The 15,291-nt window shown below is 43.8% G+C and overlaps 1 protein-coding gene across 9 annotated transcripts in view; it reads right to left on the bottom strand.

Annotated features, from left to right (window-relative positions):
* The window catches only part of NCAM1 (neural cell adhesion molecule 1), a 325,913-nt gene that overhangs the window by 45,404 nt on the left and 265,218 nt on the right, over nucleotides 1-15,291 (bottom strand). For all 9 annotated transcript variants that reach the window (XM_032639641.1, XM_032639643.1, XM_032639645.1 and 6 more), the window contains exon 8: nucleotides 8,107-8,249. In XM_032639641.1, coding sequence (XP_032495532.1) covers nucleotides 8,107-8,249 — 143 coding nt within the window. The remainder of the gene's footprint in view (nucleotides 1-8,106; nucleotides 8,250-15,291) is intronic.

Here is a 15,291-nt window from a genome sequence, read left to right on the forward strand (position 1 = left end):
GGAATTATTTGCCAAACGCCCAGTTCTCCCTCCGAGGGGATGCAGACAGACTCCAGTGTGATTGGACTATCTCCCTCTGAAACGATTTACTCTGGCACCAGAACAAAGTCAGAGAGTGCCACCTCCAAGCCATCCAGACCACACGTCATGCTGATGGTCCAGACTCGAGGAGGAAGCAGATAAACTCTGGGCACGAATGAAAAGATCACTGTGGCAAGAAGACCCGGTTTTGCAAAAACGTACGAAGGGCAATTATAATTGCTCTTCTCGTCAAAACATTTTTGTCTCTCTTCTTGCAGGGAAAAGTCCTAAGGCTTTCCAGAACTTACAGAATGAAATCAGCCATGACCCAAGCCTTCTTTTGAGCTCATCTGGATTCATGGTCTTCATCCCCAACTGAGACAAATAGGAGGGAAGGGAACTTCTGAGCCCCAGGGGGCAGAACTCACTTGAAAGTCAATTATGTCCAGAGCGAGATAACTTAAGATAAGGACACGTCTGCAAAATGGAGTGAGGTGTCTGTTTTCCTGGGAGTAAATCAATTACTTCCACTAATAATAACAATTCTCTCAACATCTCCTTAATGCTCCCTGATAAATCTCAGCTCCTCTTCTAGCCCCGTCTAAATCTGAGTGGCGGGGAAGATGCACAAGGCCAAGCAGAACGAGAGGGGTAGTGGCTCAGGAGTGCTGATAGTTAACCCTTCTTTTCTCCCTTCCCCAATCCCAATGAGAGCATGACTTTTGGGCAATAACAACACCCAGTCTATGACAGCACTCCGGGGGAGTGTTTACAGGAGGCAAGTGTTTTAGCGAGGGTATGCACCTAACTACAGTCCCTACGACGTGGAGGAAGGAATGATACAAAGAGAGCTTATAATGAATTAGATTTGACGACAGCAGGGTGCAGAAACTAGCAACAGTGCCTGGGGACAGGCAGACAACTTTTAAATATTAAACGGCATTAAATATTTATAGCTATGACAGGAACACGTGCGTTACGTGTTCTGAATAATTATCATTTCCGAAAGACCGGAGGATGGGTTTACCCAATTCAAATACAGTCTACAGGATTGCCATATTCTACGTTTATAGTATTACACAATATCAAAGTTCCACATGGAGAAAAGGCTACTTTTTAAAAAAGTATTTATAGATGAGATTCCTGAACTTCATCTAAAACATACTGTTTTTTATTTCACTATCTGTCACTTAATCACACAAATCTGGTCAAGAACGACAGGCATCATCATCATTAGGGTCTTGGGGATACAGCGATTCCAGCCTAAAGATTTATATTTAGCTTCAGTTTTCAAACTAAGTCCCACATTACCCAAACTGAAGCAAGCAGTCAGAGAAATTTCAAAGGCTAAATATGCTGACTTAAAAAAAAAAAAAAAAAAGAACCATTTGTGACAAATCATTCTAATCTCATAAACTTAATGCTCTATAAAAGTAACATAGATATGTTTAGCAATTTGGGAAAACCAATGAGAGATGTCATTTGCATTGCTCCGAGATGAGATGTGATGCGGTAATTTACCAAAAGAACAGTCATGATAAGATAAGTGAGCAACAAGATGAGTTGAGCTGGAAAGGTAAGGGCTTGAGTGGGTTTTTAGATCATTAACTCTGTGACTTTATGATCCAAAGCCACATCAACCAGGTAAGAGTCAAAAAAATGGTACCATTTCAAAATGCCTGGCCTGGGAGTTGGGGCCATTTATTTCTCTAAGTATAATTACCTGGATGTGATTTTATCAGCACCGGCAAGAGAATAAGATCCAGTTTTAGGAAATAATAAGGATTTGTGCATCCACTCCCAACACAGCTTGTTTGCTCATCCTAAAGCGACACTATTGCTAAGTAATGTCTACCACTATCGACCTATTCTTTAATCTAACTAAGTTACTGATTAGTTTCAGCATGTCTGGTTATTAAACTGCCATGGTGAGTTGAACCGTAATGCTTTCAAAACTACAGACTGGCTAGCGGTCAGGTAAGCTATACCTCTTGCTTCTCTGGTCGAGTCCACGAAGCCTGTAGAGAACAAGATATAAAACACAACAAGAAAGCAGTAAAATTTTACAACATGTTGCTTTAGAGAACTGACGTATCACACTGCATTCCGTGCACATGCAGCTTCTTTTTAATTCAGAACTTTTTCCAAGGCCCACTTTCAACGGTGTGTTTACTACCCAATTTAATTTAGGATTTAGCTTATGTTCAGCTTTCTTCCCCCACTTATGCACATTAAGATGTAGAATTCAAAGGTAAAGGCTTTCCTAATCTTTGGAAGACGTACATATGGATACCAGCAGATATATTAGACTGCTCCTGTTCCAAAACATCTTGAACATTCCTCGTAATATTAGGTGACACTACTAGTTCTAACCACACAATCTAGAGATACTTCTAGAGTAGGTTTCCTCCGCTGGATTTTATTGGACAGCTTATCACCAATATACTATTTTGTGCTCATGCATTTTGTAACTCTTTGCATGCATTCTATTAAAAATCAAATGTTTATTTTAAAAAAAGGAACAAAGAAAGGAGCAGAAGGGTACATTAGGAAGGAGAAGTACGCCCTTAAGACAGGAAGCTTTGAGGATACTGAACTCTGAGTGCTATGGTACGTTCCAGTTGGTTTTTAAAGGCAGAGGGACGCCCGGATGACATGCAGGATTAAGCGTTCACCGTCTTCATCAAAGATGGCATTCACAAAGGGGGTTTAGGTATTTTCCTACCCACATCAAGATTTTTATTTATCCAGCACTGGGGAATCTACTATGCTCACAGTTTTTCTGATTTCACGCTGGGAGTCGAAACTATCATACATGCATTATTCTTTTTATTAGATGGCATGACTGCCTGATTGTCCCTCATGTTCAGATGGAAGAAGGATAGAAACGACGCCAGAGACACAGTAATGCAATCCCGGGAATGCAAATGAGTTAGCAAACATTCAGTAAGAGTCCACTAAACGCAAGGAGCTTTTGTGAGACATGAGGATGGGGATGTTGAATTATGTCACACGACGTTGGCATGAAGAAGAAAGTGAGAACAGAGGAACACGCATAGACCAAAGTAACAGCGGGCCAACACGTCAAATGTGGTTGCCGTTTCCACATCGCTTAGAAGCTTGTCCGTCACATGCCAGGGCTACATGAATCAAGACAACTTTCAGGGGCCCTATCATATGGAGTTGTTTGTTTTTCAGATACGATTCTTCCTGTGTCTCTCCTAACTTACTGTGGTTTTGTGGCTTTTAGAATAAGTAGGTGCTAGTAACACAATGCTTATAGTAGCCTGACCTGTGTGCCTGGTAGGATAATAGGATATATCTCGACCCTGATCATTTGATGAAGACATGTAGCCCACTTTAAGACAACCTGATATGCAAATATACATACTTAAAACCTAAACTAGTATATGATCAGCAGTGCTCCCAAAACTTTTAGTTCCAGTTTCTTTTAATATTTGCATGTTTTATGATCTTACACACAAGTCTGTAGGAGTATGTATACAAATTAGAGTGAAGTGAAGTGATAGACACTTACCCTAAGTATTCCCTGTTATACTTCTGCCCACATCCTGGATAAACTAGACTCCAAACTGCTCAATGCAGGCACCTTTCCCAACGTTTAAGAGTGAGCACCTGTTTTACACTGAATGAGGAATTCTCTCTGGTGAAAAGAAACTTCGGTTTCTAGGGAATTCAGAATTTCAAAAGGTTTCTCTGGTTTGTAGGGTACTCTGTTTACCAGAATTCAAGGTTCATGAAATGCCTTTCACTTATTTCTATCTCTTCTGATCTCAACTCTTTGCTCCTCTCCTTCTCCTTAGACATTAAGGCTTCACAAGCCTTTCTTTCCCAGACTCTTCAAAGGCGCTGGTATGTTCGAATGAGCACCCACTGGACTTGTTCTGCCAGGGAGAGAGTATATAAATTACCATCCAGGGCTCTCACTCAGTATGTAAATGGTACCTGGAATTTGGCGCCACTCACTGTGGCAATTTAAAACATGAGCCTCGACAGGATGGGTCATAAAATCATGTGGATGCACAAGCTTTCTTTGCATCAGCAGTTACCACAATGACCTCCATACGCATCGATCAAACTGACCCATTACGATATTCAAATTTTTTTTGTCAACAGACTAGTGACCACTAAGAAATGGATTAACTTTCAGACAGATGATCTCCTCTCATGATCTTAGTGACCCAAACTTAGCCTAGCTATTATCATTTGTTGAGCGAAACCAACCGAACTAGCTGAAGCCGAACGGATTGATTATAATCAATCTTAAATGAGTGACTAGACTAAACCTAGAGACATTGGTAAAGACAGAGTGTGACTTTTGGGCTCAGTGTACTGGTTTTTGCTTTTCTTCCCTGCTTTTTTACATGAAGAACACCCGTATTCCATTAGAAAGTCACCACAAGCCTATGAATGAAAGCCTTTTCTCCCCTCTCCTCCTAAAAAGGATTAACACTAGATTCAACTAAGCAGTGAAGCAAAAGACCACGCTGCTTTAATCAGCTCCTGCTGTCACTAACTTTATTAAAGGGAGCGTTGAGCCTTCCATGGAAGTCATCAGAATCTTGAGAGCACCAAGGCATTATGTGCTCCACCTTCTGAGCCACTCACCCCAGGGAAGCGCCGGTGGCATTCTAAGGGCTCTGTACTTGACCATGTTTCAGTCAACATTTTTATCAGTGACTTGGACAAAGATATTTCAAATAAGCATTCATACCAGGTTGGAAGCAACAGCTAATAGAGATGCTAGATGGCAGTTGCATAGGGAAGGCTGAATTGCCTGCCCTTGGGTCTTATGCTTAGAACTGGGGTCACCATCGACTGCTATGCCCCATTACTTTGAACAAACATAGATAAAACAGGGGGAACCTACACTGGTTGAAAGGCCCTGGACCCAAAGAACTCTAAGGACAGCTCTGATGAAAGCCAGTCCTGACTGGTCCGAAAGATGGACTAAAATAGTCGTCCTCAAGCCAAGGAGTGTTTCTGTATGTGACGCTTTTGGTAATGACAATGATTAGAGTTGGTTACTAACATTTAAAGGGAAGGGACTGGGGATGTTAAATATCTTGCAATGCACAGGACAGTCCCAGTGAAGAAAGAGTCTTCCCAAACTGTCATTTGTGACCCCCACTGAGAAATACTGGGTTGCAACAAACAAAACAATTTTTAATAGAAATAAATATAAAATTCTACATTATTGGTTACGCAATCAATTGCACAAGGACAGGACAGGACAGGGGATATGCGGCTTAAATGCAGTTCAACAGGAGACAACAGAACGAGGAAACTGCTAAAGGGTTAACGTGATGTTGACAGCATTTCAGTGTCCAGATCAAGGGAGCGATGAGCCAGGAAGTCTGCATGAGCTATACTGGGCACCACCAAGTTATAGGGGACACTAGGGAAGTGAAGCTCTCTAGTACAGGACGACTAGAAAGGTGAAGGGTGTGGAAACCGTAAGATAAGAGCAGCAGTGAAAATAACTGGATGTGTTACAGGGCAGAAGGCTGACTAAAGGAAAACTGGAGAGCTAGTTAATGGCTCTCACACAAAGGACTGAGTTGTAGGGGCTGGAAGGCTGAGAAGTGGCAGGGGCAACGAAGCAGGGCCTCTTGACCATCAGTGTTGGCCACCTGACTGCAAAGAACTGACATTGTCACCCTTCAAGCAGGGGCTGAGTGACTTTTTGGCAGTGAGACTAGATAACCTCCAAAGGACCCTTCCTTCCAACCTTCTATGATTCTGGCAGGTTATGTGATCTACTTTCTCAGGAGGCTTCTTTCCTTTCTCAGGAGAAACAATTGGCTATTCTTACTGCTCAGCGCGTAGTCTTGACTTTCAAAAGAAAACCGTTTTCTTGCCCTCCTATGATTCTGTGACTCTAATAATCTTGATACCTAATTATCAATATGTATAATGCAACTTCAGCTGGAGGAGAAAATGAGGAGCAGCTGTCAAAGTAAAAGTGAAATTCACTATCTGGAGACCACCTGGCTCAGGAATAGGCCATCTCTGTTTCCTTAATTTTTAGCCACCCCCCAGTATAAGATGACTATCGTGCCTCTTTGATGTCGATATGTAATGAGTAGAAATAGCAATTTTTCTATACAGCGTTTCGTTTAGGCAAATATGCTGATCTGGGGTCACATCACTGGCCAATCTGGAACGCTTGTTCTGACACTGATTCATTCCTGTTGCAGTAATGTCACTTGAAGGCGGTCCACAGTAAAAGAAAGTGCAACACAACCTATGTGGCTGAGCTTAAATAATTATTTCAGATTGAGACTAATGATCTATACTGATAATTGAACTATGCAAAGCGTACTTGGCTTGAGATGGTCTCTGCTAGACACCTTTGGTTTTAATATTTAGGAAGTATGAGTGTGTATTAATGCCTGGTTTTTTGTTCTCATTCTATAAAAATGAATTCACAGATACAAGCCAGAAGTGCCCACCTATTAAAGGACCTGAGGTAGGCACAAATCTTAATAACTCTTCTGGTCTAGCTTGACCGTTGAGCTACTCCTAGGAAAGATATAGAATTTAAAACCATCATTCATCTGGGGTAGATGTTATTTCTGTCCTTCCCTCTAGATCAAAGATATACACTGGGTCATTCTGGACAAATCTACTCTCAAGCCTGATGTAGAAAACTCTGCCAAGTGGCAGCCCTGTGGTTTAAGCCTTGAAATGTACATTCAATCCACGTAACACACATGATGGGAGCTAAAATCTGAGCTGAGGGTTTAATTCCAATGTTGATAAAGTATCCAAGTAAACTCTACATTACTTAATTCAGTTGATTTTCACAATATTAAACAGCATACGCAAGTTTCAAAAATACTTAGCAGTTCCTCGGCTGAGTTTTTGTTAAGTTGAATTGAACTCTGGAGGTAAAACTTGCAAAAATTAATGGGTTTTTTTGGAACAGCAATTTCTGTTCCTCTTGATTTAGTTTTGTTTTCTATTAGTAGGAGAGAAATCAGTTCTTCAAATGCAAATCCCAAATTTGGCTCTGAAATTTCACGCTATCCCTTTTTAGCTTTAAGTCTACCCTCTCTAGGGATTTCCCTTAGGCAGGCAGAAGAGTGAAGATCTATCTTTTGTGACATTCTAGTCAATCGGCAATCCATTATAATCGTTCTTTAAGGCTGAGGCCATTACTCCTTGAATAGGTGACAAAGCTCTGGCCAACTAAAATGAAGCCCATTACTACAGGATATATGAGATGAGATTGGAGAAGTGCCATAAGGAGGTTTAGGTTGCTTTAAAACCAAGCTTCTTCCTCCCCCTGTCTTTTGGCCCACTCAGTAGCAAAAGGCTGCCTGATGTGGGGTTACCTCAATTTTTATAGACTGTTAATAATAAAGACAGCTTTCCAGTGGCCTATAAATCCATGTGCTTGAAAGCTAAATCTTCCCAGTCATTTAAATTTGCCAGGAAGGTTGCTATAATGTTCTTCATCTCTCAGAGAATATATTGTAGAACCTGGAGTAATCATCATCACGTAGAAACTGCTAATTATTTTTGCCTTTAGAACAAAATGATACGCAAGTGTGGCCGAGAATACAGGCAGACACAAAGGCAGCCAAGCTTCTGTGCATATAGTGCATGTAGAGCATGAACATACACATCACAAGGTGAGAAGAACAAGGGCTCACCATGATCCCTATTAGTTCCGGGACACGTTTCCCTGGGTGCTCCTGAGATGACGCTAATATCACCCAGTGCACTGGGACCTTCACTTCCCTTGCTCCTCCCAGCTCCGTAACCTTGGTTTGAAAATCACTATCCCCTTCCTCCTTGCAACGTCTAACCTAACCATACCCACTACCATCACACCCCTGCAAACCCATGCAAGGAATTGTGCCCCTTCCATCTCAAGGGGATGCTGAGAAGGCCACAGCCAGGGCAGGCTGGAGGAGGGGGGCCATAGGACCTGGCTGCAGCCTCCAGTGACCACATCCCACTTTCTGGTTCACCAAAGAGGACTGGGCATGGGGCAGACTCAATCCACGTGGAGTCTGCGTTCCATGGCCCTGAAACTCTTGGGCGACATTATACCTTTTCTTCGCTGCTGATGTTTCGGGTGGATGTTCTCCAGGTGATTGAGGGAATGGGGTCTCCTGAGGCTTCACAGGTAAGTGTGACCTGTTCCTCTAGTTCCATGGCAGTCTGGTTCTCTACGTAGGTGATTTTGGGTTTTGCTGAAAAGACAGAACACTTCCATGAGTTTGACATTTTTTTAGCTTTCCAGGTTTGAATTATAAAGGCACCATTCAACAAAGGTTATCAACTTATTAATCATAAGGCCCTATTCTAGGTGTTGTACGAGTTAACGAGCTGAACCCCCCCCCCCCAGAAGCTTACAATGGAGCAGGCATATGACGACACCAAAGTGACAGTAATAACAACGTCCCGTATGGGGAGAGTGTAGAGGGTGGCGGTGCAGGAGGCCTGAGCAGAGGAAGAGCTCTCCTCTGGCTGAGCCTTCATGAGGAGACAGTTTTGGGGCCGTCTTTGGGGCTGGGTTGTGAGATTTTCGGTACGTGGGTGGACACGGAGTCATTCCGAGTGTAGAAAGGCACGTGAATGAAAGCAAAGAAGCAAGAATGTGTGGAGAGAGGGTGGGGAAGAGAGCAGAGCGTCAGGGTCTGCGTGTCTGTGCCTCAAAGCAGTGGGAGACAGTGCTGGACCCAGGCAGAGAGCATCTTGATGGCCCGGTTACAACTCTGGCTTGAATTTTATCCCCTGCCTGGTGGAGACCCACAGACAGTGTTTAGTCAGAGGAATGAAATGCTCATTTGTATTAAAGGAAGGTTAATCTAGGCAAAATTGAAGATGGAGAAAACCTGAAGGTGGGAAAACCAACCTGGAAGCCCTGGCATTGCCCCAGATGTGACGTAATACAATCCTGAACGTCCTCTCGGGGGTGGGTGGGGGGAATGGAGGAGAAAAGGCAGCTTCAAGAGAGATGCTGAAGGAGGGCTTTACAGGAAGTGGAAGCGAACAGAGGGCAAGTAGAGATGGGAAGAATCCAAAGAAGAAATTAGGAGTCCAAATGACTCTGAGATTCTTAATACCTAGGAGGGTTGTGTTAGCATTAACTCAAGTAAGGAAACGTGGTGGGTGACTCACTGGGGGCTGGGGAGTGGGCTGGGGCTTGGGAATAAGATGAGTTGAGATGAGCTCATTTCCCAAATGTTTGGGGGTAATGCAAGAAAGCACAAACATTCGAAAGCTGAGTTTAAATGTAAAAACATTAGAGAAAATTGAATTTTCCCAATTTAAAACAATTATCCTCTGAAATCACTATACTCTGAAATCCATCGAAGAGAAAAGATAATACTGCACAAATATAACTTATTTCACTAATAGAGAAGAAGGTCAGGCTAGATAAACAAACAAACAATAAATAAATCAGAATTATGGATAACTTTTGAAAGAATTACATTTCCTTTATATTCAAATTCATACAGTAACTCCAAGTAGACTATTAAAATTACTGCCTATTTATATATCCTCCAAGTTGAGGGCTTAATTGTGTTTTAATAAACAGAAACCAATGATGGAGCTGTGCATTTTCTGTAGCAAATATCTGCTTCTATATAAGTTGACTCATTTAGTTCAAATATTCTCCTACAGTTAATCTGTACTAATGGCCTGCTGATAGCAAATCCTTTTTTAAAAAATAAATAATTAATTAATTAATTTTGGGGGGCTGTGCTGGGTCTTCGCTGAGGTGCGTGGGCTTCTCTAGTTAGTGGTGCTCAGGCTCCAGAGTGCTGGCGGGCTCAGTAGTTGTGGTGCGTGGCTTAGTTTCCCCGCGGCATGTAGGATCTTAGTTCCCCAACCATGGATCGAACCCGCGTACCCTGCACTGGAAGGCGGATTCTTGACCACTGGACCACCAGGGAAATCTCCGCAAATTTTTTTTTTTTTTGAAACGTATTTTATTGTGGTAAAAGTCACATAATATAAAGCGTACTATTTTAACTATACAGTTCATTGGCACTAAGTACATTCACATTGTTGTACAACTCTCAGTTATCCATCTCCCAGATTTTTCACTTTTCTAAACTGAGACTCTGTCATTAAATGCTAACTCCCTATTCCCCCTCCATACCTCCTACCCTCCAGCCCCTGGCATCTACCAATGTACTTTCTGACTCTATGAGATTCCACTTACACGAGGTACCTAGAATAGCAAATCCTTTTTGGTGGCTAGCACCCAGGCACATCTCAATCCAATGTGGTCAAATGATTACAAATTTGAACTGATGGAGCCCACATGAGTGAGGTTTTCCCACAGGAAGGTTCTGTGTCTGTCTTGATGAATAGAACTTTCGAGGAGGTTATAAGTCATATTGGACGGAGTAAGTGTTAAGTGTGTTGAACAGAAGGTTTTAGAGAGGTAAAATGAAAGTTGCATTTCTCTACTGTTAAAATCACAGATTGAAAAGTTAAAAAATCAGCCAAACAACTGAATTCACTGAACTGACAGTTGGTCTGGGGTCTGGAGGCAGCCACAGGAAGGCTGACTTTCTGGCCTCTTGGAACCTACATGGACATTGTGATCCAGACAGTGTTTGCTGACCTTGTCCCACTCCACAGTGCTTTGTCCTGGCAGCAAAGGTTAGCAGAAGACAGACAAGGGCCAGTTAACATCTATTAATAATATCTGGTCTTGGTGACTCCATTTCCCAGATGGTTATAAAGGCTACACTGTGTAAGTCTTTGCACAAGGCAAAATATATTCTTGTTAAAAACATGATCAACAATGGCTAATTTTGTATGGGCTACAGAGGCTGTTAGAAGGAAGGCAAGCTTCTCGCTGGTAACTTATTCCTTTCTGCACTTCAGAAGCAATGCTATTGTTGGAGCTAACTGAAGGCTTAGAATGCTGCCTTGGAAATAGGATAGCAATACCATTTATTGTCCAGACTGGGGCATTCTGGAGAGTTAAAGGCACGTTCTGAATAATGACTCTGGGACGATGGGCTTCACTGAGCAGACAGGGACAGATGTGGGGTCATCCTGCTAAAGAAAGCTTCCTTCCTTCTGAACACCAGCATCTAGAAGAATCTCTCCAGGTTTCTTCTGTGGATGGTATGTGCACCATACCGTGCTCGGCCCTCGTGACTTTGGATCCCTGTTTTGTTCTCTACCTGCCGCCATGGGACTTAATGCCTTAGAATGTTCCATTGCACCTCTCCCCACGGACCCTCCTGTGAGCACAGCTGTCTTTGTGAGTTTTCTAAGCATGCTTGCTCTCTCCATCCAGCACATCCATGGCTCTGCACCCAGCCACTGAGGGCCAGACTTGTGTACTCTAACTCCAATCCAGGGTCCTGCAAGGCCAAGGAGGGCTCCAGGGCCCCTGCTTCCCTGCACTGAGGTGTTGGGCATGACAGGGTACCCCTTCGTTCCAGAGCCTGTTTGTCCTTTGCTGTAACTCACAAGGGCTGCTTTGGTCCTAAGGGGTCAGCTGAGCAAAGCTTCTGCCCACTGGTGAACTTGCCTCAGACCACAGTACCACGAGGCCTCAAGAGCATTCGTACGAGCATACTAAGAATCTGTGGAGACAAAAATACTTCTTCAGCAGGACCCAGGGGAGGCGAGCAATGGAAATTCACTGCCAAGTTTAAAGGAAGGGAGGATGAGCTTAGTAAAAGAGCTTCTGGCTGATAACTAGGGCAGTGCATGCTAGAACACGTCCCTTTCTTGGGAAAAAATGGTATCACTTAGGATAATTACGATAGTCCCTAATTTAGGTATGTCTCTTACACACTAATTGCGAGCCCTTCTTGAAGCCACAATTCTGAGAACTTCTTTACTATCTAAGCTACAGGCTTCTTTCCTCCTCTGAACTCTGCTGCTTCTGGGGAACCTACCCCATTTCTCCCCAAATGCTGGTTCCCGATGGCAAGGCAGAAGGCAAAGGAGAGGGAAAAAGGGGCTGACGAAAGATGAAGTCCCAACTAGCTAGCCCTTCCCCACCCAGCTCCCAGGCCTTAGTACCAATCTCCAAAATCCATGGGGAGGCAAGAAGGAGGAGGAGAGAAAGGAGGTCAGGAATGTGAAATGAAGAGAGAAAGGAGGGTATACATGGGGTACCAGGTTGCTCCAAGGAGACCATGTGAACTCTCCTCAGGATGTTACAGAGGAGGATGGGGCCCAGATTAGAGGTGGATGGGGCCCGGAGGATGGGGTGCCTATGATCCTTTTACCTGTCTCTGCAGGAGTCGGCCCACATCTCCTTGTTTGCTCTACTGGGCTGCCTAATGAACATTCTCCCAGTTGCAGTCTTGGGAAAGAACTGTGGTAGTGGAGTGAGAGAGAGAGAGAGAGAGAGAGAGAGAGAGAGAGAGAGAGAGAGAGAGAGTGTGTGTGTGAGAGAGTGTGTGTGTGTGTGAGAGAGAGAGTGTGTGTGTATGAGAGAGAGTGTGTGTGTGTGAGAGAGTGTGTGTGTGAGAGTGTGTGTGTGAGTGTGTGTGTGAGAGTGTGTGTGTGTGTGAGTGTGTGTGTGAGAGAATGTATGTGTGTGAGAGCAAGACAGTGTGTGAGTGTGTGCATGATAGTGTGTGAGTGTGTGTGTAAGAGAGTATGTGTGAGTCTGTGTGAGAGAGGGAGTGTGTGTGTGAGAGCGTGTGTGTGTATGAGTGTGCGTATGAGAATGTGTCTGTGAGTGTGTGTGAGAGTGTGTATGAGACAGTGTGTGTGTGCGTGAGTGTGTATGGGAGAGTGTGTATGTGAGAGAGACGGAGAGTGTGTGTAAGAGTGTGTGTGTGTGTGCATGAGAGAGTGTGTATGAGTGTGTGTGTGTGAGAGTGTGTGTGTGTGAGAGAGAGTGTGTGTGTGATGCAGGAGGGAATCTGTGGAGAGGGAGGAGGGTGGAAATACAAATCCTGCCGTCCCACAGTTCCTGCATCCTACTTTCCCTGCCTCCTTCCCTGGACTCACCCACCCTCTTCACCTTAGCACAGCCCCACATGGCTCTTGACACTACACATTCCTCCTTCCTGATGCAGCCATCGCCACCAGAGAGGCCTGGAACAGAAGCCAAGATCTCTTCTTGACCAGCCAAGTTAGAACTGAGTGCACTTCCGTAGAGAAACCACGTAACCCATGGAGGTAAAGGCAGAATCCACTAGTCATTCCATATGGAATTCAGACGTAATATGTGTTAAACTGGGTTTCGTGGAGGAGTGACCACCATTGCTAGCCCAGGGAATGGATGTGAAAGCTTGGGTTTGAGTCCCGGCTCCTTGGGTAGGACACCTAATCTCTCTGCGCTCAATTTCCTCACTTGCAATATGGGGATAAAAATTAAACCTACTTCATAGGACTGTGATGAGGTTAAAAGAGGTCATTTATGGATAGTACTTCACATACAATGTGCTAGGCACATTATACGTGCTCACTTTGTGTTGGGTATTATTACTTTATGGAGCTGATATCTAAAAGAAGTCCCTAAAGACAAGGGAGTACATGTTTCCAGGTTCATCTCCCTGCCACATACATTATGCTTCATTCATATAAAACTAATTATGATTCCCTCATTTATTCAAACACGGGTGTCTATTATATGCCAGGTGATGTTCTAGGCCCTGGGGGTATGCCTGTGAGTGGAGCAGACACAGTCCTCGTTCACAAGTTCACATTCACCACGACATTGACTCTTCCGGCCTCGATGCCTGTGTGGCCTGCCCTGAAAGGCTTGTCCACCTCTCCTGCATCTGGGAAACTCCCACTTGGGAAAAGCATATCATCTTCGAACACTTCTCTAACTTCTGTCACACAGGACCAGAAATCAAATCTTTTCTTATCAAACACTGTGCATATGGCTATTATGAAGTCATTATAATGGGTTATTAAAAATTTCAGCACTGATTATCTCCGTTAGCCTGTGAACCCGCCGATGAGAACAGAGTGTATGATATTCATCTTCATAACCTGGGCAATGGCTGGGCCCACAGCTGGTACTCAAATGTTGTTAACTGACACCACCTATTATAACTTATATGCTTATATGTTTATGTCCCTTTTTGTGCTTCTCAGGGTCAAAAGACCATATCTTACTCATCTCTGTAGCCCCTCGCCCAGCAACAAGGGCGCTTAGTAAATATTTGTGAAAATTAAGGAATACATTAACAAATGCATCTGTCTTTCATCTAGAAAAACTTAAAATCGGAGTGACTGGGGTAGATAAGTCAGAATCAGAGAAAAGACTGTCAAGAATATTTTCCAAGAAGTTTAGCTTCACTTTCAAGTATGTACAGTTAATTTAGACCAAACTGATAACCTGTTTCTAAGCCCATTAATTAATTGTCATTAATGAGTAAACGGGATTCATCTGTGATAGCGGTTCCAATTGCACATAAATGCTTGGTTTTCAAAGGTCTGTGTTTACAAACATCAATGAGTTCTCCTTATCAGGCTAAACAAGTGGGTCCCAGGCAGGTTCCCAAAGCGCAGGTGCTGGAACCACCAGGGAGCTGCATGCACCAGGGCTGCCCCTGCGGTGTCTGTACTCTGGCAGCACCACCTACGGTGGACTCGCTTATCTGTGTTTTTAAAAAAGACGCGCAGACAGAGCTGAGAGCCACTAGGTTAAACATCTCTCTGCCACAAATTTGTCAAAGTCAGGTCAAAGTGCATTTCAGCTCTAAATGAACGGAAGTTAACTGAGTTTATAGAGACGAAGTGAGTAGAGCTATGGAGGTTCTTTTCATGACTTTTATGACCCTGCTTCACACAGGCCAGGGAAAGAAGAAATGGAGACAGAGGCAGCCACTCGGTCACTAATATTTAGCAAGGGCCTATTCCGGAGTCTGGTGCTGTTTGGAATGCCAGAGATAAAGTGACGTATAAGAGTGGAGGCAGGAGAAATAACTCCCCAAACCAGTATGTAAATGAGATGAGTTTAGGTACTGAGAAGGGCACTGAAGAAGAGACGGGTGGGGTGAAGATACGGGAGATGCACTGGCCAGAGCAGGGAGGGAAGGAGTAACTGAGAAGCTGGTCTGAGTGATGCACTGACATCTGGATAGGGATGACACGAGGGCGGCTCACAGGGGATCTGGGGCAATGACATTCCAAGCAGAAGAAGCATCTAGTGTAACAGCCTTGAGACAGAGAACAAGCTTAGTGTGTCTGAGGGAGAAGAAGAGGGCTTCTGGGCTTGGAGAGCTTTAAATGTAGAGCACAGCAGAGGCATGATGAGGTCAGGAAGGGAGCCAGGGGCTA

The sequence above is a fragment of the Phocoena sinus genome, chromosome 8, assembly GCF_008692025.1.
Source record: "Phocoena sinus isolate mPhoSin1 chromosome 8, mPhoSin1.pri, whole genome shotgun sequence".
In the NCBI taxonomy this organism is placed as follows: Eukaryota; Metazoa; Chordata; class Mammalia; order Artiodactyla; family Phocoenidae; genus Phocoena; species Phocoena sinus.